Here is a 24,350-nt window from a genome sequence, read left to right on the forward strand (position 1 = left end):
GCCTTTTCTGCCTCCTTTTCCAAGTTACTTCCATTACTTGTATACATTTATGATCCTCCCTCTATTACTTTCAAGACTGATGGCCTAACTAATATTATTTGTATTAAGGTACAGAATTACGTACTCATTTCTTTTTTCTTTTTAAGTATTTCCTTTTTGTATCATGAATTTTTAGAAGGCCATTTTCTTATTTTGACATTAGGCACTAGACTAAAATAAACACAAAAACCCAATTTTTATAACCTATTACGGGTTTCTAGGACTAGTAATTGTATATGCTTCTTCCATGGCCATTCAATATAATAATCTCATACTGTAGATAGTTATTCTCCTTCTGTAATTTTCACGCTATAAATGTCAGGGCTGGTGAATGATTTGCTTAGTTGAGAAGTATTCCTTTAAAGTTACTACAAATAATCTCCAAAAGGCTTTTGTGTGAATTTTCAAAGCAGAAAGCTCCTGTTCTGTGGCTGTCACTGGGGAGGATCCCTGTGCCCAGTCGTTGTGGACACTGAAGACTTGTGTACAGTGAGATCTGGATGAGTACATGGCACTGGTCCCATCAGTGCAGTGAGTTGGCAGCAGAGATTTGCCTTTCCTTCCCACTTTCCTTGACATCTGCAGTAAATCAGATTTTTTTTTAATAAAGAACAACCTCAGTTGCAAAATATGTAGGCAAGAAACACAGGCAGTCCAAACTATGGAGTTGGTCTAGTCCAGTCCCCCTCCAACTCTAGGCTTCAGGCTACAAGAGGGAAAGAGGCCTGGTCAGGAGCAGAGTTCAGATCAGAGCTCAGAGCTCTTGATTTCCAGTCCAAGGCAAGTTTGTTTACATTTGGGAAATTCCTAGAGAGGAGACTGAGACTAAGAGCAGGGACTTGTCTTATCCATATCTGCGTCCTGTGTAATACTAGCACAGCACTCTTGATGTAAGTATGCACAATAAATCTTTGTTGGATTACTCAAGAATCAATAACACAAGGAAAAATAACACAAGGGAAAAAATCTTCCCTATAAAACACAGACAGTAGAGAAAACACTTCAAACCTACAAGGATGGCTGAAACAAAAGAGACAGTAACAAGTGTTGGCAAAGATATGGAGAAATTGGAAGCCCTTGCTAGCCCTTGCTAGAAATTAATTGCTAGCAAGATTGTAAAATGGCTCAGCCATGTTAAAAAACAGTTTGTCAGTTTCTCAAAAAGGTAAACTTACAGTTACCAAGTGATGCATCCATTCTACTCCTGGGTATATAACCAGGAAAAATGAAAACAGTATTCACACAAAAACTTGCACATGAATGTTCACAGCAACATTATTCATACTAGTCAAAAAGTGGAAGCAACCCAAATGTCCATCAGCTGGTGAACAGATAAACAAAATGTGGTATGTCCATACAGTGGGATATTATTTAGCCATTAAAAGGAATGAAGCCCTGATATCTGCTATGACATGGATGAACCTTGAAAACATTATGTCAAGTGAAAGAAGTCCTTTATGACAAAGGACTACCTATTGTATGATCCAATTATATGAAATGTCCAGAACAGGGAAATCCATAGAGGCAGAAAATGGTTTCCAGTGGCTGGGGAAAAGAGGGCATGGGAAATGGTTTTTAATGGGTTCAGGATATCTTCTTAGGGTAAGGGAAATGGTCCAAAATTAGATTATGGTGATGGTTGTATAACTCTGTGGATATACTTAAAAACCATTGCACTGTACACTTTAAAAAGGGTGAATTTTATGGGAAGTGATATCTCAATAAAGCTAATGCACACACAGAACCTGTTCTCCAGGAGACCGATTTTTGGAAGGACGCCTACACAATTCGCATGGCTACTTGTTTGAGTCTAGTTGAGCGTGTAAGTAATGACTGAATGAGGAAGCCTGTGATAAGCCACCTTCCAAACTGCCCTCTGAATTTACCCTACGTATTCCTCAAGTCTGTACCTTAACAAGTTTTCCATATGTGAGTGAAAAATATCTGCCACATACACTAAAGCAAAAGAGTACCCAGCAAGGGTTGATACCTTGGCTTAATGCGCAGTCATGGACTAGAAGGATGATATATTAGCATATGTCAAAAAGATTCAATTAGCTCTGGGGTCACAATGTCACTTTTTAAAAATGCATTGCACCTCTGTCTACATCCCACCACAGGCCTTCATTTTGTATCAGCTCGTGGACGAAGTGGGGCTGGTCATGGTTAAATCTAGAAGAGAGGCAGGTCTAATTTAAGCAAGTGGGCACATAACACAGGAAAGCTGTGTCCTACACGTGTCCGCTTCCCTTCTTCCCTTCTGTCGCTCATTTCAGGGCCCTCCCAGCACCTCAGCCTGCCTTTGGAGGCTTGGGGCTCCACAGGGGTACTTCCTCATCCCCATCAAGTTAATCTAATAATCCAAAACATTCTGACTCATTTGGTGACAGTAGAGGGCTGAGTGCCAGGTACCATGTTTGTCATAATGGAACCTTTTGGATTTGACCATCTTGTGAGCTGATTCTGAATTCCGTGATTTTGCCTTTGTTGTCTATAGACTCTGGTGTGAACGGTTCAGCAGTGCATCAAGCTAATATGCCACCTTTTTTTGATGGCAGCAATGTTTAGAAAGCTGCCATTTGACCGAGTGGAGGACAGACTTTAGGAGGCAGACTTGGGGAAGTGAAAAAGAAGGGAAATTAATGTATGTTTAAGGTCTGTCATGCAAAATGCACTTTGGTATTTTCTGTGTCATCCTCACAACAACTTTGTGAGGCAAATGCTAACATTCCCAATTTATAAAAATGGAAGTCAGGGGCACCTGGGTGGCTCAGTCGGTTAAGCACCCAATTCTTGGTGTCGGCTCAGGCTGTGATCTCACGGTTCCTGAGTTGGATCCCCGTGTTGGGCTATGTGCTAAGATTCTCTGTCTCCCTCTCTCTCTGCCCCTCCCCTGCTCATGCTTTTTCTGTTTCACTTTTTTTTTTTTTTTATAAGTGGGAGTGAAGGCTCACAGGTCCCAGAAACATACCAAGTTCCACAGCTAAGCTGCGGAGGTGGGATTACAGTCTAGCTTTGCTATACTTTGAAGTCCAGGCTTTCTCTCCTGTCCTTGATCTTGGAAATTCTCTCTGCCTAGGAGGGAAACAAATGTTTGGATGTGAGAGGGCACCGTGATGCCAGCAGTCACACCCACTTACTAGGTGGTTCTGAGTCCGGAGGAAGGCCTGTGATGTACTGTGGGACTTTGGGCAAGCCACTTAACACCCTTCTACCTCATGGCCCCTGTTATTTGTCTGTAAAGCACTTTGAGAGCCTATAATAAAGGAGCCTTATAAAGACAAAGAGATATTGTCTTCCCATGTAGGCAGAACACCAAGATTCCTGCTCGTGATCAATGAAAGTCCTGTGGCACTTTCCAGAAATGTATGGGTGGAGCTTTAGGGCCTTGGGAAAAATTCCAGTTGAGTAGCTGCTGACTGAAAATCACCCTGTGGTTTCACCTAAGTGTTCCTCAGTCCTAGCTTACCGGTCAGGGCTCTGCTGCTACATTAGGCCTCTGTTCCACTGAGCTTCACCCCAGAGGCTGCTTTAACTGACCCCCTCTGACACCATTCATCCCTAGGTTAGTTTCTAGCAAATGAAAGAAACAGCATTAAGGGAGGTATTTCCCTACTTTCCTCCCTCCTTCTCACCATCTCTTCTTCTAAAATTCAATGCATGGTTTCCTAATATACAGCTTATGCTTAGCAGCCTGCACCAGAAGGCTCATAAGTCATGGCAGATAAGTGTGAATTCTTAGTTTTGCCCCTACTAATAGAAGCATTTTATACAGTCTTCAAGCAATTTGTAGAAAATAATTGTGGAATTAGTTCTCTTCATATTTCCTTTGTCAACAAGTGAGTAAAAAAATACAAAATATATACATGGGTGTTTTCCCCCTCAAATCTGAGATTGCATATACTTTGGTATCTCATAAGTCTTTACCATGAATAGAAGTTTTAAAGGTACTCATTTGAAAAGTACCTTCTTTGTATTGATGTCCAGTCATCCTGCACCCCTCTGTTTTTATGTAGGACACTCAGTTGCTGCCCAGTGGGGCTCAAAAGCCTGCTCTTCTAGGTCAGGGAATTGCTGTAGGAGAACACAGTTGTCCTCTTTGGTGGTAACTGCCATTTCCATATTCTTCTTGTAGCCATATGTGGCGCTTCTCTAGAATTCCTTTGTATTCCCTGCCTGTGCTCTCCCTATGGGGGCTGAATCTTGGTATTTTATTTGGACTTGCATTTTGTATGGGTTCCTAACTTAGGCTGATCGAGTTTCAGTGGGTTGGTTTGGTATCATTTACATATAAAGACATTTGTGGAGAGACATCAAAAAAAGGTTAAAAAACCAGACACAAATAAGTAGGTACTCTGGTGTGGGCTAGTAATGTGACCTGATAGGGGGAGACGCACTTTACCAAGAAGCGAAGCCATTTCATTTATTGATTCCTAAGAGCTTGGAACGATAGGCAACACAATGAATCTTATGTTTAAGAAAGCAAAATATATGTTTAAAGGAATATACATATTGTTAAAACAGTTCTATTTATGCAAAAGATTCATGTAACTTTATAAAGGTTTTCAGGGATTTTAAAGGATTTTAAGTGCTGTGTTAGACTGTACTGGTAACAGATGTTCAACGGCGTGTTTAAGTTTTTGTTTTACTGAAAAAGCAATGGATTACTTGATATTTTCCTTTTAAAAAAATCACACCAAAGCCACCACATTGTAAGTATAGCTCAAATTCATTATTTCTAAGAAACATAAATGATTTAAAATAACATAAGGGCTTCTAAAAATAAATATCACTATAGTGGGGCTAGAAGATTTTGTTTGCTAAATATTCCCTTCAAAATCCCAGTCTTTTGTGTCACTTCTTGTTCTTTTTCTATGAAGACAGATGGTGTCAGTAATTGCCTATATATTTAATTAAGTTAAAAAGCTACATAGTAAGGTTTTGGCAAAAAGTAGGAAATTTTGTGCTATGAGCAAAGAAAGCCAAAGGAAGCAGAAATTGGTAGCATGAGACACTACTCCTCACCAAATACACATTTTGATATCCATATGTGTTGGAATGTGAGATTGCATTTCATCAATCTGATGGAAAGAACAAAGGCATTTACCCTGAAAGTTGAAGCTCATAATAGATGGCAGTTCTTTTACGTTTTGACCAGCTGGATTGGAATGACTCTACCTGTTGTCCATATCACCTTCAACTTTGGCCCAATACTTAGTGGTCATTCTAAACTCTTCTGACATTCAGGTTTTTGCCTGGGACTTCTCACCTAGCAGGCTAATCATTGTGAAATTATTATTGGGGGAAAAGCAGTAGCTACTTGTAGAAAGTGGTTTGGGAAACTGACTTAACCATTCTCGTGGTGTCTGTTTTCAAATGTTCCCATCCCGTTAATCCACCTTCTGGCTTAATGGCAATATGGCGCTCCCAGCTGTGGTGCTGTGTATGGGCTTGCTCATTTAAACTCTTAAAGCTTAAAAATGGCTACCACAACACTGATTTTATTCCATTTCGCTTCGTCATTAACATTTAATGATTACCTTATGTGCAGAGCACAAGGATGGAATATATTTAAAAAAATAGGAGATGTGTTTTCTGGCTTTAAGCTGTTCAACTCAATTCAACAAGCATATTGAGGATATACAAAAGAAACATACATTTTCTTTGGTGATGGTGGTTGAGGAGGGGGAGAGGCTTACATAGAAAGTCACCATCAATTCAGCGCAGTACCACAGTGAGCATCTGCTGAGAGAGAGAGCACAGGCTTGTCAGCCAGCTAAGTCATGGTTTGAATCTTGGATTTGTAGCCATGTGACCTTGAACATGTCACTCTAGCCTCAGTTTCTTCATTTGTAAATTAGGGGTGATAATAACACCCACTTCTCAGGGTGTGAGGATTAGGAATACTACATGTAAAAATACATAACAAGTGTGTGGCACGTGACAAAAATTCAATAAATAGTTAATATTATTATTAATAATTACTCTGGCCATCAGTACTATACTTGTGCTCCAAAAGACTAGAGAATGAAGTGCCAGTTGAAGGGGGATTAGTTAAGGTGGCTTTCCTTGAGAAGTTGGATTTTGAAACATTTTGAAAGAAGGACAGTTGTATACTGACATAAAAGAAAGGAAAGGCAAGTGGTAGGAATGAGAGGGGCATGTGGGAGGCAGGAGGAGAATGCATTTATTGAACATGGGTGCCACCATGCAGGTCAGCTTTCTTCTCTTGGAGAGTACTTTGGACATGATCAGTGAGAAAAGTAATTTGTGCCACAGGGTGGGAGGGGGATGATTCAGGGGTGTTTTAAGAAATAGGTAAGGCCTAGAGCAAATTACCTTGTACTTTGTCAAGCCAACATTATTGTATGGATGGTATGTAGTTTGTGCGACCCCTCATTAAGTTAAAATGAGTGTTAAGGACAACCTCAAAAGCGAAAATTTTATCAAATAAAAATACTTGACCACAGGTGACAACTGGAAGTAGGAAAGGGCCACTCAGCTTTGGTTTTGTGATGCTGGTGGACAAGCTGTTAAACACATGTATGTAGAAAAGTCTTCTAGTCTTTCTTAGCATTGGTAGGGAGCCTTTTCCTTTGCCCCTACCTGCTGCCATCCCGAGTCCTGCAGATATGTGTTACCTCCTCAGAAATGCAGGATGCAGTGTGAGTGCCCAGATTTGCCCTGCCCTGGCAATGTTTCTGGTGGTTAAAGTTAAAGACCTCAAAGTCCAGAGAGAAGTTTCTGGGTTTCATTTGAAAGGAAGAAAGGATCTTCCATGATGAGAGTGGACGTCCAAAGTCCTGGGTGGGACAACTGGATATAAACAGAGGAAGTGGGTCTATTATATGTAGACCAACGAAAGTTCTACCCAAGAGCTGACGTTTAGACTTGGGTTCATCCTTTCTGAAGGTTAAAGTTTACAACGTAAGGGGGTTAACCCAACGTTTAAGGACAATCACATATGGTAATGTTATGTATAGCAAAATTGGCCACCAGTCTACCTGCACTATCAGTGTTAAGAAACAGAATTGTAATTTTCACTGTAAAACTTATTGTCATCATTGCCCTTGTGCTTATTGTACAAGTCGTCATCATCACCATCATCATTATTATTACTTGCATATTACAGGTCTCTTTCATTGACATGAAGATGCAGACCTTTTAAAGGGACAGGTCTTTTACTTTAATGATTCAAAATCCTTTGGGATCTATTTTCCCTTCACTAGGTATTAACTTGTGATCAACAATGTGCCCATTATAGCATTTAAAAACACTGAATAATAGGCACTGCTGTTTGTACCAAAGGCCTATTAAATTTTAATTTAGAAATAAACTGTTAACCTTCTTATATATAAATAAAATACCTTCACTAAAGAGAAAAAGTAAATCTTTTTGAGGTTCCTTGGTGAATACCTTGTATATCTTGAAAACAGAGACAGGGAGAACTTGCAAATGAGAGTACTAGAGGGAGACTCAGAGAGAAGTAACCATTCATTCATTTAATAAATATTTATTGTGGATCTGTTATATGCTAGACGTGGTGCTAGGTGCTGGGTATACAGCAGTAAATAAGAAGGAATTATGATATTTCTGTAGACCTTGGTTTTTCTACTCTCTGAAATAAGTGTATTCATTTTTGATGCTTCTATATCACTTTGAGATGATATAATGCTCACTGACTTTTAAAAATAATGCTAATTCAATTCAGATTCCACTCACAGTTTGAGAACCTGCTGAGGGCTCGGGTGACAGTTTTACATGTGATTATGCCATTTGATTTAATAAGAACAGCACCTTTTATAGGCTCAGCCTCTCAGAACCTCCTGTGGGAAGGAGGGCAGGAAGTCACCATTTGTCAAGGAAAAAATGAGGCTCAGAGAGGTCCTGTGAGTTGTCTAAAGTATCACAACTAGTTAATGGACAGATTGCGGCCAGAACTTATTACCCATCATGATGAAAATATTCCCAGCTATCTTTTTTCTATCCTAGGCTGATATATTTGTATTAGACACTCTTTGGGACAGTTTTCAGAATGTGTGGGATAGTCTCTGATGTACGTCGGGGTCTCTGTTTTTGTCTTTCCTCACAATTTGTCCTACTTCCTTCTGTAGCTACTTTTTGTATTTAGGAAGGGCCTTGGCTAGTTGCTTGAGGCCATTTTCATCTAAACTCTTTTCTTAGACATTGCATATCCTCCCCCCCCCCTTTTTTTTAAGTAATAACATTCAATGATCATAATAGAAATGATTACTTCAAACATTCACAATTACCTGAAAACAAACAAGGTTTTAATCTGGAAATTTCAACAGAAAGCATCTTTGCCAATCTGTTTAGCGACTTTATATAAAGAAAAGGAACTGGAGAGGGATATATAAGTGCGTATTTATAGGAGGCAAGTCAGATACAATGTTTGTAAAACTTAGGTCCTCATTTCATATGTGTTTTGTGCTTTTCTACCACCAACCTTCACGCACCTTTCCCACTTGGAATACACTCTTTCTTATCTTCCTTCCAATCCTAATTGTCTTTCAGCTCAAATCCCACCTACTCGGTACAAACCTTTCTTGATTGCTCCAAACAGAAGGCAGTTAGACTGACATTACCTTTTTGATGTCTCTTTTATTGTTCTATGTGGTTGTCACTTATGTTTTTACTTGTGACTCATTTTTCTAGTCTGTCTCCCCAACTAGATTGTGAACTCCCTAAGGGCAAGCCTCCACTTCCTTTGTGCTTTTGTGGCCTCTCTGGCACTGACCAAAATGGCTTATACATAATAGATGCTCAACAAATACTAGTTCTTTATTTTAGAATTTCCCAGAAGTGAGTAAGTAAGCTCAGCAGATCTGGATATTCTAGAAGTTCAAAGAGTCCATCAACCAACTGGCTATCATGTGACTATCATTGTGTTAGACATCACAAAGAAGTAAAAAATGCAATGTCCAGTGCATTTTCTTTTTTTTTAATCACTATAAATTTATTTATTTTTTCAATATATGAAATTTATTGTCAAATTGGTTTCCATACAACACCCAGTGCTCATCCCAAAAGGTGCCCTCCTCAATACCCATCACCCACCCTCCCCTCCCTCCCACCCCCCATCAACCCTCAGTTTGTTCTCAGTTTTTAAGAGTCTCTTATGCTTTGGCTCTCTCCCACTCTAACCTCTTTTTTTTTTTTTTCCTTCCCCTCCCCCACGGGTTTCTGTTAAGTTTCTCAGGATCCACATAAGAGTGAAAACATATGGTATCTGTCTTTCTCTGTATGGCTTATTTCACTTAGCATCACACTCTCCAGTTCCATCCACGTTGCTACAAAGGGCCATATTTCATTCTTTCTCATTGCCATGTAGTACTCCATTGTGTATATAAACCACAATTTCTTTATCCATTCATCAGTTGATGGACATTTAGGCTCTTTCCATAATTTGGCTATTGTTGAGAGTGCTGCTATAAACATTGGGGTACAAGTGCCCCTATGCATCAGTACTCCTGTATCCCTTGGGTAAATTCCTAGCAGTGCTATTGCTGGGTCATAGGGTAGGTCTATTTTTAATTTTTTGAGGAACCTCCACACTGTTTTCCAGAGCAGCTGGTCCAGTGCATTTTCTAGAGGATTTACAAATCTCATGAGGGCAATATTTATGCCTAGGAACGAGTAAGAATAAAAAACGATTGTGGTGCATGTGTATCAGATGAAATCGGGTGATGGATGTGAAATGAGCTTCCTCATGACAGGGAACAGGTCTTGTTTATTTCTCATCTCTGTTCTCTCAGCTGCTAGCATGGGGCCAGAGTAAGCTGTTGGAAAGTACTTATTTAATGAACACATCAGTCTCTCTTTAATCTGAGGCCTTTGGTAGGTGTTTCATGCCCCTCCTGGAACCCAGTGGATACCACCCATCAAAGGAGGCTTGGCTCCAGGACCCGTCGGGGGAATAGTTGCTGCTCTTTGTTTAAGGCTTGGATCCCACCATGGTGATATGGGACAGGGCCTTTCCTCTCAGTGGGAAGGCCAGACCTCCAGCGTGGCTACCTTGTAGCTCTGTGTATTCTGCATGGAGTCTCTGAAAGCCTGGAATTGCCTCATTCCTAGGGTACTGGAATCTTGGACATGAATCTACCGGCGGGAGTGGTTTTATACTATGCTCCTACCACCTCCATTTCCCAGGGACTGGCCTTTTTTACTGTTTTTTTTTTTAAAAATTGAAGTGTAGGGGCACCTGGGTGGCTCAGTCGGTTAAGTGGCCGACTTCGGCTCAGGCCATGATCTCGCAGTCTGTGAGTTCGAGCCCCACGTCAGGCTCTGTGCTGACAGCTCAGAGCCTGGAGCCTGTTTCAGATTCTATGTCTCCCTCTCTCTGACCCTCCCCCATTCATGCTCTGTCTCTCTCTGTCTCAAAAATAAATAAACGTTAAAAAAAAATTTAAAAAAAATTGAAGTGTAGTTGGTATACAATACTATATTAGTTTCAGGTGTACAAGATAGTGATTTGACTTTTACACACATGACTCAGTGCTCACTGTGATAAGCCTAGTTACCTCTGTCACCAGACAAAGTTATTATAACATTACTGACGCGTTCCCTAATCTGTACTTTACATCCCTGTGATTCATTTACTGACCCTTTTCCTTTTATTTCCAGTGACCCTGTGTTCTGGCTGATGTTCCCAATATTTAAACCCTGTATTCCAAAACTTTTCTTCCATACACCTAGCTTAGAACCTCACCCTCATCTCCTTAAGGCTAAACAGGATTTTCCACACTCTTACTTGGAGTTGATTTACAGTTGTGGGGCCATCCTTGGTGCACCATTGTCATCTTATCTCTCTTTTTTTGGCTTCCAGTCCCCTTTGCTTTTACCATGGTGAGTTATGGGGGCTCAGATGGAACCAGAGAGCAAGAATCTGAGATAGATGCTGCCATCCCAGTTTTCTGCCTGCCTCGTCTATTGCAGGACATGTGTATATATAAGGTCATGTATGTGAAAGTGTAAGCTATTACATCCTATACAGATTTGTAGTTATCATTATTCATATATTTCTTCTGATTACACATATAATAATTTTTACTTTTTAAAAGAGAGAGAGAGAAAATCCCAAGCAGGCTCCACATTGCCAGCACAGAGCCTGACATGGGGCTTGATCTCAAGAACTGTGAGACCATGACCTGAGCTGAAATTAAGAGTCGGACTCTTAATAGACTGAGCCACCCAGGCACCCCAATAATGCCTACTTTTGAAAATGCAAATGCAGAAAGCACAAAGAACAAAACAGAAATCACTCTGTATTAGTTTTCTATGGCTGCTGTAATGAGTTGCTATAAACTTAGTCACTTAATGGGTCGGAAGTCACAAGTCTCACTGGGCTAAAATCAGTGTCAGCAGCACTTTATTCCTCCCGGGGGTACTGGGGGGGCATCTGTTTCCTTGCTTTTTCTGTCTTCTAGAGGCTGTCTGCATTCCCTGGCTCACTGTCGCTTCCTGTTTTCAAAGCCAGCAGAACCCTTGTGATTATATGGGCTACCTGCATAATCCAGGCTTATCTTGCCTTCTGAAGATCCTTAAATTAATCGAATAGCTGTGTTGCTGCATATGGGAACACTCACAGACTTCAAGGCTTAGGACACATTTGGGGGCCGTTACTCTGCCTGCCACACCCTCAATCCTCCAATCCAGAAATGATGACTTGAAACTTCTTAGTGTATTTTTTTAGGTTCTTTTTGCTCTGCATATATATGGTTTTTTTTTCTTTTTATAAAATGGTTAGCATGTTACATATGTTGTTTTGTATTCTGCATTTTACCGTTCCAACTATTCTATGAAGTTTCATTTTACTATTTTCATAGCATTCAATTCTATTGCTCTGTCATAATTTGCCTAACAAATTCTCTATTATTGGAATTTAGCTTATTTGAAAATTTTTACTATCCTTAATAATGTTCTGATTGACATATGCATACATAAAACTTTATGATTATCTCCTTGTGATATTTCTAAAAAGTAGATTACTCTTCTTAATATTAATTTTGAATATAAAAATAAGTACTATGAAAATATTGAAATACATAATTTTTGCATGGGAAGGTTTCTCATAAGTCAGATAAGCTAACTTACTTCATAGCTGAGAAAACCGATGATAAGAGAAAGAAAGCTATAAGCTCAAAGTAAAATACTAATTAAAAAAAAAAGAGCTATATTCAACTATTTGAAACTTGAGGATGACAAAGAACATTACAAATAAAACACAAATGACAACATTCAGTGTCCAAGTACAGGAGGGGCAGGAATGGGCACAGATGTGGTAGGTGAAGAAGACAGCAGGGTTGGTTGGAAGGCTGGTACACTGAACAAATAAATTGATTGAGCAAATAAGTACACATACTGAGGATAAAGAGACTCTGGTTTCTCACTGTTGGAGAAGGTATTTATATTTAAGTATGGAAAAGGGGAAGTCTAGAAAGAATCCTGAAGCGTTAGATTAGCAGGAACACATGGTTTTAAAATATATACACTGATGGGGCGCCTGGGTGGCTCAGTTGGTTAAGTGTCCGACTTTGGCTCAGATCATGATCTCACAGTTTGTGGGTTTGAGCCCCATATTAGGCTCTGTGCTGACAGCTCAGAGCCTGGAGCTTGCTTCGGATTCTGTGTCTCCCTCTCTCTTTGCCCCTCCCCTGCTCAAACTCTGTCTCTCTCTCTCTCAAAAATAAGTGAACATTAAAATAAATGAACATTAGGGGCGCCTGGGTGGCGCAGTCGGTTAAGCGTCTGACTTCAGCCAGGTCACGATCTCGCGGTCCGTGGGTTCGAGCCCCGTGTCGGGCTCTGGGCTGATGGCTCAGAGCCTGGAGCCTGTTTCCAATTCTGTGTCTCCCTCTCTCTCTGCCCCTCCTCCATTCATGCTCTGTCTCTCTCTGTCCCAAAAATAAATAATTTTAAAAAAACGTTGAAAAAAAATTTAAAAAAAAATAAAATAAATGAACATTAATATTTTTTAAATAAAATATATACAATGATAGATATAGGAATAGTTATAGATGCATTCGTGTGTGTATGTGTGTTACATATATAATACATATACTTCCAAGCTCTGTCCACTGAGAGAGACCAGAAGCATGGGACACTGCAGTAGCAATGAAAGCACGAAGAGCCCAGATCTTAATACTGTCTTCCACTAAAAGGACCCAAGGCTCTTGGGTTGATCCTAGGTCTGGAACAGGGAAATGTAAGAGGAACCTAGAATATCCCTTTGTGCTAGAAAGTTAGACAGTGCTCAAAGAATCATGGGCACATGTCAAAAGGACACAAGAGCCACTCTGAAGTTCTGCCAGGAGTGAAATCTGGGACAATTTGAGCATCAAAATGAGGAAAACATCAAAATGCAATTGACTGAAGAAAACAGAAACTCACAAATTCCAACTAGTATGTATATATATATATATATATATATGTGTGTGTATATATATGTATGTGTATATATATATGTATATATATATATATATATGAATGAAAGATGCAGAAGGAAAAACTACTGTAGTAGATTGCCAACTAATAAATATAGAAAGCATGATAGAAATAGAAAATTACCACTCTCGCCATGATTGTGGGCTCAGGAGAAAGTTAGCAATGGTTTTTGAGTTTCGTGGGTGGAAATTTGATGATGTATAAAATATTGCTGAACTCTTGGAACACGTTTCTATAAAATATCACTAATCAATGACAAAGGAAAAAATAATGATTTTATGGTGGAAGACAAGGCTGGAAAAAAAGAAGGGAAAGCCACAAATGACAATAAATATGAGAACATTTTTATAACCTATAACAACCAAGAGGTAAGAATTGCTTATGTACAAAGAGCTTCTACAAATCAATGATCATATTATAGTCCAATTTAAGGGGGTAAAAGATATGATAAGGCAAGTAAGACAAAATATATAAAGAGCCAACAAACATGAAAAAATGTGCATCATCACTAAAAATCAAAGAAATGCTGAGGGACGAGGTAACATTTTTCCCCCTGTTAGACTGGCAAAAATGAGGCATTGATAATATGTCAGTCTCTTCATTGGTACCACACAGCATGCCCACAGGAGAGAAATTAAGATGCTTCCTGGAGTGATGTTACTTGCAAAACGACTAGAGAGTATGTCAGTGATTTTGCCCCAAAATATGTTTTGCCCCAAAATTATATTTATTTCTGTGTTTATATTATTTATACTTTTATCATATATGTATACTTATATTTCATTATATATTGGTGTATATTATATTATTCTATTATATTACATACTGACCCACATACACACGCACGCGCAGAGCTAATATACTTCCCTTGCCAATGTAGAAACAGCCTTTGGTGTACTCACTGAGCACTTCCTCCAATGCTGTTCTGTTGAAAATCATAACACAAATGACCATATACTCAAGTATTAACAGGAAGAGACAATGAGGGGTCATAATGTGATCAAATCACAGAATCATCGGTTAATATTTACTTGTCCATCAACCGATGCCTGAATTCATTCTCTAAAAACCTTGGCCGCACATCTAGTGTCCTGCTGGAATTCCTCTGTTGTTCGTTCATTCTTTCAACACATACTGACTCAACACTTCCTTTGGGCCAGGGCAGAAACAGTGCTGAGAATTGAGTGGGGAGCAAAAACAGACATCATATATCTCTCCTCAAGGAGCTTACAGTCTACAGAGGGAGACAGCTGTAATCAGATAATCATATAAATAAGTTTAAAACTGTCACTAAGGCAACGTGATGGGAAGGAGAGGTACTTGGTGATGTGAGAACTCAAAACAGGGGAATTTGACTTTGTCAGGGAGGTCAGGGAAGGCTTCCCTAAGAAAGTATGGCTTCAGCTGAAATATTACGGATGGGAGGGGGGATTAACAAGGTGAAAAAGAAGAGGTAAGAGCATTTCAGGCAGAGGGGCAGCACATGTAAAGGCCCTGTGGCAGGAGGTAGTATGATGAATAAGGGGGACTGAGAGAGGCCAGTGTGGTTAGAAGAGAGAAAAAAGAGGGAGTTAGGCGAGAAAAGGCTGGCAGGACACATGGGACCAGCCAAGTGAAGGGTGGGACCATAATCCCCAAAGCCTAGAAGGATAGTAAGCCCAGGGACAGGACCAGCTCTGTGTTTGAACATCCCTTTCACTGTCATGCAATTTTCCCCATACCAAACTTGAATGAGTAGAAATCACAAGTCAACAGTCCCCATAGTTCCATCCTCCTACCGCCCGAGGGATCACAGATTTAGTCCTTCTTTCTCATGACAAATATTTGGGGAGGGAAGTGTCCCCTGCTTCCCTGCCACCCCGCTCTTTCACCAGAGGGCATTGCTTCTGTCCTCCATCCGCCCCAGGTAGGTTCATAGATGCCCTTCAGTTTGTCCTTTTCTCTCTCAATGTGCGAGCCTGAGAAAGGAAAGCGAAACCGATGGAGGGCCCAGGAAGGCAAATGGAAAATGATTATTGAGCAAGCTGAAAGCTGCCCAAAACATAAACTTTCACTTTGAAACCATCATCTGACTGAAACGGAGAATCATAAAACCGAGAATAATGCCTATAAAACAACTAAAGTACGTTTACAATGTTGAATGGCCAGAGGATATCAAGAGAGGGAGGGCAGAGACCATGTCACCCTGCAGACAGAGGTCTGGTCACCCAGCACTCACAGAGGAGGAACTAAACATTTTTCAAAATGAGTCTTGTGAAGTAGTAGTGGAAATAAACATTGTAATTGGGGGAGGGTGAGAAGAAAGCAAAAAAGGCTAAAGTTATTAGACTGTTCTACATCAGAGCCACACCCGTGCATATGAAGAATGTTACAGATGAAACATTGAATGTATAAAACCATGTCATAGAATAATAATAACACTATACAGTGTGTCATAGTCTATAGAAAGCTTAAAAACATGCAAAATGAAACAGTAATTTATGGGTTCCTCCATGTGCTGTCAGAGCATTAAGATACAGAAAGGCCTCAGAGCCCCAAATGTAAGCCTCTGGGAGGACAAGGGGCCATGTCAGGAGCGTTGGCAAGGAATGCCAGGACTGGAGATGGGACTGGTACCACTTTATTTCTTAAGCTGAGTGGGGGCATGTGATGTTCATCATGTTATCATTAAGACCTTTGTATATTGATGACATATGGCCCAGTACATTTTTTTAGAAGAAAAAATTGACAACCTGAGTTGCTGGTGAACTACTGATAAGGAGAGGAATGGAAATAAGGACTCTGAACTCCTTTCTAGGTATTGACATTCTATTTAAGCACAAGTCTTAGACAAGTTCAATCCCTGGATGGCATAAGATAGACTCATGATAAGACACGATTGGGCAGAATTGAGGCCCCATCGACAGAGCTAGGGGGGATGAGATGCAGTCATTGAAACTCCAGCTGTACCTGAACAAGAAGACCTTAGGCACAGACCCCATAAATGCTGAATTTACAGGGTCAGCTCACGCAAGGGGCACTGAATCTGAGAAACTCCCCAATATTCCCTGTTGCTGTTGCTTAGGCACAGATGTTATGGAGTGTTTACGTATTTTAGTATTTCACGTGGCATCAACTTACCTGCTGTTCCATGGTGCTTGCATCGATAAATGTCACCAGGTCTATAGAAAAGTAACCAACCACATGTCTCATTTTACAAGCATTTCCAATTTTGAGGCACAAAGAACTGAGAACTTGGGGATCCACCGAGGTCTGAGGCATGGTGGTACCAGAATTGATGAAGGGGCCTTCTGCATGAATCTGGTCCCCCGTTGACAATACTCTGATTTCTCCATTGGGCTCTATCAGCATGTCGACTGTCAGGTTGGTGACACTTTCTGCAGGTGGATACGCTTCCACCACGCCTCCTGGTGGGAAAAACATGGAGTAGGTGAAAAGACATTCTCGTGTGGATTGTGTCCACTTAGCACAGGAGGAAAAAGCCCAGGCTTTGGCAGATGGACTGGGGCTCAGATCCTGCATCTGCCATGTCTTGTGAACTTTGGGCAAGAAGTTTCAATTCTCTGAACTTCCTTTTCCTCATCTACAAAATGGGCTTAATATAACCTACCTCACCAGATTGTTGTGAATCTTAGAGATACTGTATCTATAGTATTTAGCCCAGTCCTTGGCATAGACTAGGACCCAATGAATGTTAGTTTTCATTCACCATAAAGACACCATAAGATCATCAAGGCTTTGCCTATTGGTAACCTAACAACTATAGGCAAATACCTCAGGGGGAATTAACTGCCCATAGTCTGCAGTTTGTACCTTGATGACAAGTGCTTTCTCTGTTTCAACGTCGCTGCTTTTTGAAGTTTTGATGCATTAGGATTTTTATCAGGAATGAGAGAACACTATTATGTCAAAGGATTCCTATGCAAAGCCAATTATAAAGCATTTTTTTTTTAAAACAACATTATTTTTGAGAGAATGAGAAAGAGAGCATGAGCAGGGGACAGGCAGAGAGAGATGGAGACACAGAATCCGAAGCAAGCTGTCAGCACAGAGCCCAATGCAGGGCTTGAACTCATGAACCATGAGATCATGACCTGAGCCGAAGTTGGACGCTTAATCGCTGAGTCACCCAGGCGCCCCAAGTATTTTTTTTTTTTTAAAGATAGAGTCAGGAGATGCTGCCTTTCTTGAGGAAGGATCCTTACGAATAATGACAGCTTTATAATTTATCATACTTTACCTTTTGCTCTGAATAACAGAAACCACAGAGAGAAACCCGATGCTCAGCCACAGCAACAATATGAGCCCTGGCTAAGTTTGTGAGTTAGTTTAGCAGCATCCACAAAACTTACATGGCCGTGATATTTTGTTTTTAGGCCTAACATAAGTCTTACATACATACATACATAAATATATCTTTCATAGAAAAAAAATTAGTATTATTTATAAAGAATAAGATAGCATAATTTAAAATTTTTTAAATGTTTATTTTTTTTTTCAACGTTTATTTATTTTTGGGACAGAGAGAGACAGAGCATGAATGGGGGAGGGGCAGAGAGAGAGGGAGACACAGAATCGGAAACAGGCTCCAGGCTCCGAGCCATCAGCCCAGAGCCTGATGCGGGGCTCGAACCCACGGACCGCGAGATCGTGACCTGGCTGAAGTCAGACGCTTAACCGACTGCGCCACCCAGGCGCCCCTAAATGTTTATTTTTGAGAGAGAGAAAGAGAGTGAGAGAGTGTGAGTGGGGAAGGGACATAGAGAGAGGGAGACACAGAATCTGAAGCAGGCTCCAGGCTCTGAGCTGTCAGCACAGAGCCCAATGCGGGGCTCAAACCCACTAGCTGTGAGATCATAACCTGAGCTGAAGGAAGTCAGACGCTTAACCAACTGAGCCACCCAGGTGCCCCCTCCCCCCTTTTTTAAGATAGCATAATTTAAAAGTAAAAACAACTAAGCGTTCTCTGGACAGGGCAGCCTCTGGATGCCAACAGCATTAAAGTAAACTTGGTGCGTATTTCACAAGTTTGCTAGGAGGTGACCTCTGCCCGCAGGCTTTGAACAGCATATGTGGTTAAATCCCGAGATTTTAGCGTTTCTCAAATGCAGACATCTGTTACTTTATATAAAAGGCACTTTCCTTAAATGTCTGTAAGTTTGTTTGGAGCTGACCCTAAAGAAAGCTGAGTTTTGGAAGGAAAACATTTATCTATTTAGTTAGTATGAGATGTGCTTTTCTCTAAATGGGACCTACTAGTGTGTGCTGTACCTAAATACGAGTTGTTGGGGGAATTAGCAAGGTAAGTGCAACAAAAGAATAACAAAATCCACAAAAACAAACAAAAACACTGACTGAGTCTCTCTGATTGAGTTAACTTTGTTGCTTTATCTGTCACCTATATTTTGAAAGCAAGTGCTTCAGTGCAAACACATTATCCTTTATACTTACAAGATTACTTTAGTTTTTTTACTCCAAAGAAGCTCATTTGTACCTTCTTCTCAGCATTATGACCAGAGTCTTTTCACTGTTAACTGTTTTCCTTTCAAAGCAATTAATTCCTCTTTTTAAAAAATATATTGCCTTTGATGATAATCCTGTGACAATGTAGACGTTGAATCTGTGGCACATTTTGTGACCAGAAGCACACTTGAGAGAGCAGAAATGAAATGAAACAGGCAATAATGGAAGGTGGTAAGAGATGTGGCCTTAGAATCAAGAAGCCTGGGGGGGGGGGGCGGGGGACGGCCCACTTTAGTCAGTAAACATTTATGCAGGCCTGCTGTATGCACTGGGTTCAGAGCCAGTTACAGATTTGGAAACACATGGCATACTAGAACTGGATTTTTGAGACGTGCTAAAATTGTAGGCTCTACCTGTGTTTCCCACTCACCACATATTTGCTGTGTGACTTCCTAGCTTTGAGGCTGTTTCTCATCTATAAAATTAGCTTAATAAAGTTTGTTCTGCTTCCCATAAATGGGCACTGTGTTTACAACGTTGCTGGAAGAAAGGATGGAGATGAATAGGAAGTTGAGGACAGCCTGAGCTTGTGGTTATACAGCTCAGGTGAGGCAGTGGCTGGGAAAACCCTTTCTAAGCTACAAAGCTCCCATGAAAAGAGATAGATCAGAGGAGGGTTTGCAGGCTGACCTTGGAAGATTTGGAAACTTCCTAAGTCCTATCCTGGATGGACCTGGAGATCCTCATGGTCCTCCCCTCCTAACTTAAAAAGAACCCCTTATTCTTGTCTATTTTTGTTGTAGGGACCTTGTTCTTTCCCATTTATGCATATGGGGTTAACTCTTTCCTTTTTACTCTTCTGTTGGTGGGTGCATGTGGAAATTGGTAGAATCACAGAAGTTTAGATCTGAGAGGACACTGGAGAGCGTGTGTCATCTCCCCTCTCCCCGCACCCGTGAAGAACCCCCTTTTCAGCATGCTTGTCAGACGGCTGACCATCTGACCCCTTGCTTAAATAATTCATGAAGAGAGCGTTCACTACTCCCTCCCAGTCCACACTGCCTGCCCAATGTATTCCAACAGGCCACACATCTATCTTTTCTGGTGCTCTCTCATTCACTGAGCTAGAACGTGTTCCTTGATAAATGTACCCGCTGGATCCCGCCAAGACACCTGGAACAACACAGTGGTAGCCGCTTACTGGCTCTGCCATGTATTCACAGAGTGATTTGGAGCAACTTACTTATTAATCTTTTGTACCTCAGTTTCCCCTTCTAGAAAACAAGGGTGATAATGTACCCACCTCGTAGGATTGTTAGGGGGATTTAATATGCATATGACTAGAATAGCATCTGGCACATAATAAGCACTCTGGCCCTCGTTATCTTATTTCCGCTGTGCAATATCACCGTTGTGCTGGTGCTGCTGCTATCCGACCTCACATTATTATATGATTATATATTAATGTTAATATAAAAAGTTTTATTATCACCTGACAGTAGAGATTAGAGTGTTAAATATATCTTCTGTGGCCTGTTATCCTAGCCTTCTTGCATCATTCATGTGGGTAAGCAGGTAAGAATGTCTGCCTTACACTGTAATCTGTTAAGAGTGGGGGGCATTACATGGGCGTGTGGCCACTCCCATAGGGACCTCTGCAACTGCGGACAAGCATCATTCAGTCCATTCATCTCCCTATCCACAGACTTCCTGGTGTCCTTAGAGAATAAGGATGAATTAGGAGGAGGAGGAAAGGACACTGGAGGATACTTATTTAGAAATAGTGCCTTCAGAACTGCAGGGGGGGACCATTTCTTCCCTCCCACAAAAAGGAAGGGGAAACTAACACTTAAAGTCCCATCTTGAGTCAGGCTGCACGGTAAAGATGTTCACATCTGTATTCCATTGAACCCTCCAAGCAACCCCATGAGGTAGGTAGGGGAGAAAACTGAGCCTCCGGGGGTTTTAGAACCTTGCTCAAGGTCATGGATGAGATCCATAAGCAGGTCATCCAACTCCAAAGCCCACCTGTCAGGGGAAGTCTGAGGTGCAAAAACAGGGCCGAATCTTGAGCTATGCCTGCCACACTTGGTGTGCTCAGCTCCTATTTATGTAAGAGGCTGAGTGCACAATAAATATTTAGGCAAAGTTTATAAGAAAAAAAAAAAAAGTCTGCTTGTAGGAGCACTTAACCTAAACCGGTACAAGAGATGCGAGGTATTTAAATTGGTGCGAGGTTGACCCAAAACTAGAATTCAAGGTTGTGTAGACCAGTCCTCAATAGAAACTTTACAGTCTTATTTACCTTGACTGAGAAATGTTTGGAGGAATTTCCTCCACGTCGGGAACCGTTTCTCATTGACTGGCTGTGCGTGCTGTGCTAAAATGCCCGCCAGCTCCTCGGAGATCTTCACCAAAGCTGGCTCCTGCAGAAACAAATTAAATAGAACCACAAGCAATTTTACTACAGAAATGAAAACTGCTTGTGGAGTGATTAAAAACCAGGCCTCCAACAGGCAAAAAAATGTGGTTACTGTTTACCCAGAGTCAGAAAGCCATTTTGAAATTTTTCTCTATTTTTCCAGCCATTTCCGTTTTCGCATTTCAAAGTGATTTGGCCCCTAAATATTGCTGCTAATTCTGCCTGTTGTGTCCAAAGGGCGGCCTTGTGTCCAGACATCAGGAAATCCGGCCGCAGACACACTGTAGGCTGCCCAGCTAGCTGAGTGTCCTTGGCCAATGTGCCACTTCACTATGGGCCTCAGTTTCCCTTTATGTAAATGGGGGGGTTAATGACCTAGTCCCTAGGATCCTTCAGACCCGAATGTTTGTTGTTCTGTTACCCTAATAGGACCGGCCCTGGGAGAAATTATGGAGTTGGCAGGGTCTTTCTTTGGCACCTCTATCTCTTTAAGCTGTGCTCTTTCCCCCTTGTTGGGAGGCCTCCACATCCCACAGCCGTGGGAGCAAAGCCTTAAACTTAGGGCTGATACTGTAGAGGTGGGATTTTAGATGGGAGCAGGTTGTAAGAGTGAGGTGGGGAGGGGTGCTGGGATTCCCCACAAGATCAAAGCCTCATCTGACTAGACACGATCTGGGCCCCCTACCATCATCAAACAGCCCGAACCACAGAGCCTCCTGTCAAAATGAAAACAGGTGGAAATTCCTTAAAGAATAAGATGCCTGCCTTTTTGATATAAAGAGCCTCAGGTTGCCAGGACCATTTTTTTTTTTCTGGATAGTCTGGGACTAACAATTTTCAAATAGAACCCCACCTCTTCAGACTTCATTTCTGGCCGAAGTTGAGCAGGGCACTAGATATAAAGCCATTTGATGGGCATTATTCATATTCAAAATATGGGACACTGACAAGAAAAACTTGGGCTTGCTTTGGGTTGCTGAGGACCTTCTAGATATATGTATGAGTGTTCAGTAGTTTGAAAGAATAAGAAAAGAATCTGCTGTTTTGGTGAGCGGCGTCGAGAGGAATCTTAGAAATAACCTGTATACTCGTTTATTTCCAATTTCCCTGACATTAAAAAGTGATTGTCCTGCCCACCACCCCCTTTCACCCCCACCAGCTCCTTGGGATATCTGTTTCATTCTGGGTCCAGTGCCCTCTAAAAATCTATAATAGAAGATAAATATCTAAGAATATACTCTAGACGGGTACAAATAATCTGAATAATTTCTGAAATATCCAGGAAATCCTGGTGGGAGAGTTCCATTAGTTAGTTTAGTAAGTGCTGGACACACAGAACAAAAATGCCTTGAGAAAGGGAGAGTGCCTGGCCTGTGCTCGTTCAGGATGAATCACTGTGCAGCAGCTGGAGGTCTGTTCAAAAGGGTTGGGGAAGCTGGCTGAGGCCTGGAACCTTTGCCTGGGAGGTGGAAGCAGGGAAACCGTTGTCAAATTGTTGCCTCCCACATCCTGCACAGTGTACACATTTCTTCTGCTCTTTCCTGGACATCACCTCGGGTCTCCAAAGCCCTGCATCTAAATCATAAACAAGCATACACAGTGTGCAGTTCCAATAACTTGGCCTTCTGCCTTGCTCCTTGGAACACCATCCTCCAAACCCACCTTTATTTTTTGTTTTATACTTGTTTCAGTTAAAAGCATTCTACTGTATCGAAGAAAACCAATTGTCTGTGATTCATGAGGTGCCCCAAAGCTGGGACACTGAAGCAGGGCTGTCGATTCCCACCCTGCTCGGGGTCAAGGAGGGAAGTTTTGCAGGCCAGGCTGTCTCCCGGGACAGTAGAGACTTCTTTCTATGCTGCCATGATTAAAGGGCTTTTCCTGCCCTGCTTCTGAAAAGCATTAAACCATCTACCCAGTGATCTGCTGTGTGGCCATTCACATCAAGTCAGTCTAAAGAGAAATAATTCATCCATTCATTCACTCATGCATATATCAATAAACTACAGGTATGAGGAGTATCAAAATGATGGGACAGACAGTATAATGGTGCCCATCCGGGACTAGGGGTTGGGGGAATGGGGAGCTGGTGTTGTGTGGCTACAGAGATCCGGTTTTACGTGATGAAAGGAGTTAGGGAGATGGATGGTGGTGATGGCTGCTCAGTGTTGTGGACATGTTTACCACCACTAGACTGTTCACTTAAATATGGTTAAGACAGGGGCTCCTGGGTGGCTCAGTCAGTTAAGCATCCAACTTTGGCTCAGGTCATCATGATCTCACGGTTCATGAGTCTGAGCCCTGTGTTGGGCTCTGTGCTGACAGCTCCAAGCCTGGAGCCTGCTTTGGATTCTGTGTCTCCCTCTCTCTGCCCCTCCTCCACTTGCACTCTGTCTCTCTCTCAAAATATAAAATAAACATTAAAAAATTTTGTTTTTAATTAAAAGAACGGTTTAGACAGTACATTTTATGTTATATGCATTTACCACAATAAAAGTAATTGGGGGAAAAATGACAAAGTGTCAGGCCTTCCTGGTAGGTAGCTGAACTGGGGGAAAAGAGTTTGTGTGTTTTAGGGGAGAGGTGGAGATGGAGAGGAGGCGGTGAAGGAACAGGTGGAAGCCTTGCTACCTAAATCTTGAAACTAGATCTCCATCAACTTGAGGATCAAGTTGAAACTCCCCAGACAATGCATGAAGAGGGGCCTCTGTGAGTGAGCCTGTGATTCCTCATGTAGCCTCAGGTCTCCCTTCTCCAGCTCCCAGCCTCGCCCCACACTCCGCTGGCTCAGCCTCTTTCCTCAGCCTGCCTTCCTTCACTTCCTCCCCTGGCCGACTCCTCGTCCTGAGTTAGTTCTGGTCACACCTCTTCCCGGAAGCCTTCTCTATCACTAGTTGGGTATCCTTTCTCTGTGCTCTCCAGCTCCATGGGGGCTCCCTCACAGTGTGGCCAGTGGCTTCGA

The 24,350-nt window shown here is 41.5% G+C and overlaps 1 protein-coding gene across 1 annotated transcript in view; it reads right to left on the reverse strand.

The window, feature by feature from the left end:
* The window catches only part of IQCH (IQ motif containing H), a 147,180-nt gene that overhangs the window by 35,373 nt on the left and 87,457 nt on the right, over positions 1–24,350 (reverse strand). The window contains 2 exon segments of the mRNA XM_032593614.1: positions 16,624–16,910; positions 21,272–21,392. Coding sequence (XP_032449505.1) covers positions 16,624–16,910; positions 21,272–21,392 — 408 coding nt within the window.

The sequence above is a fragment of the Lynx canadensis genome, chromosome B3 (assembly GCF_007474595.2).
Source record: "Lynx canadensis isolate LIC74 chromosome B3, mLynCan4.pri.v2, whole genome shotgun sequence".
In the NCBI taxonomy this organism is placed as follows: domain Eukaryota; kingdom Metazoa; phylum Chordata; class Mammalia; order Carnivora; family Felidae; genus Lynx; species Lynx canadensis.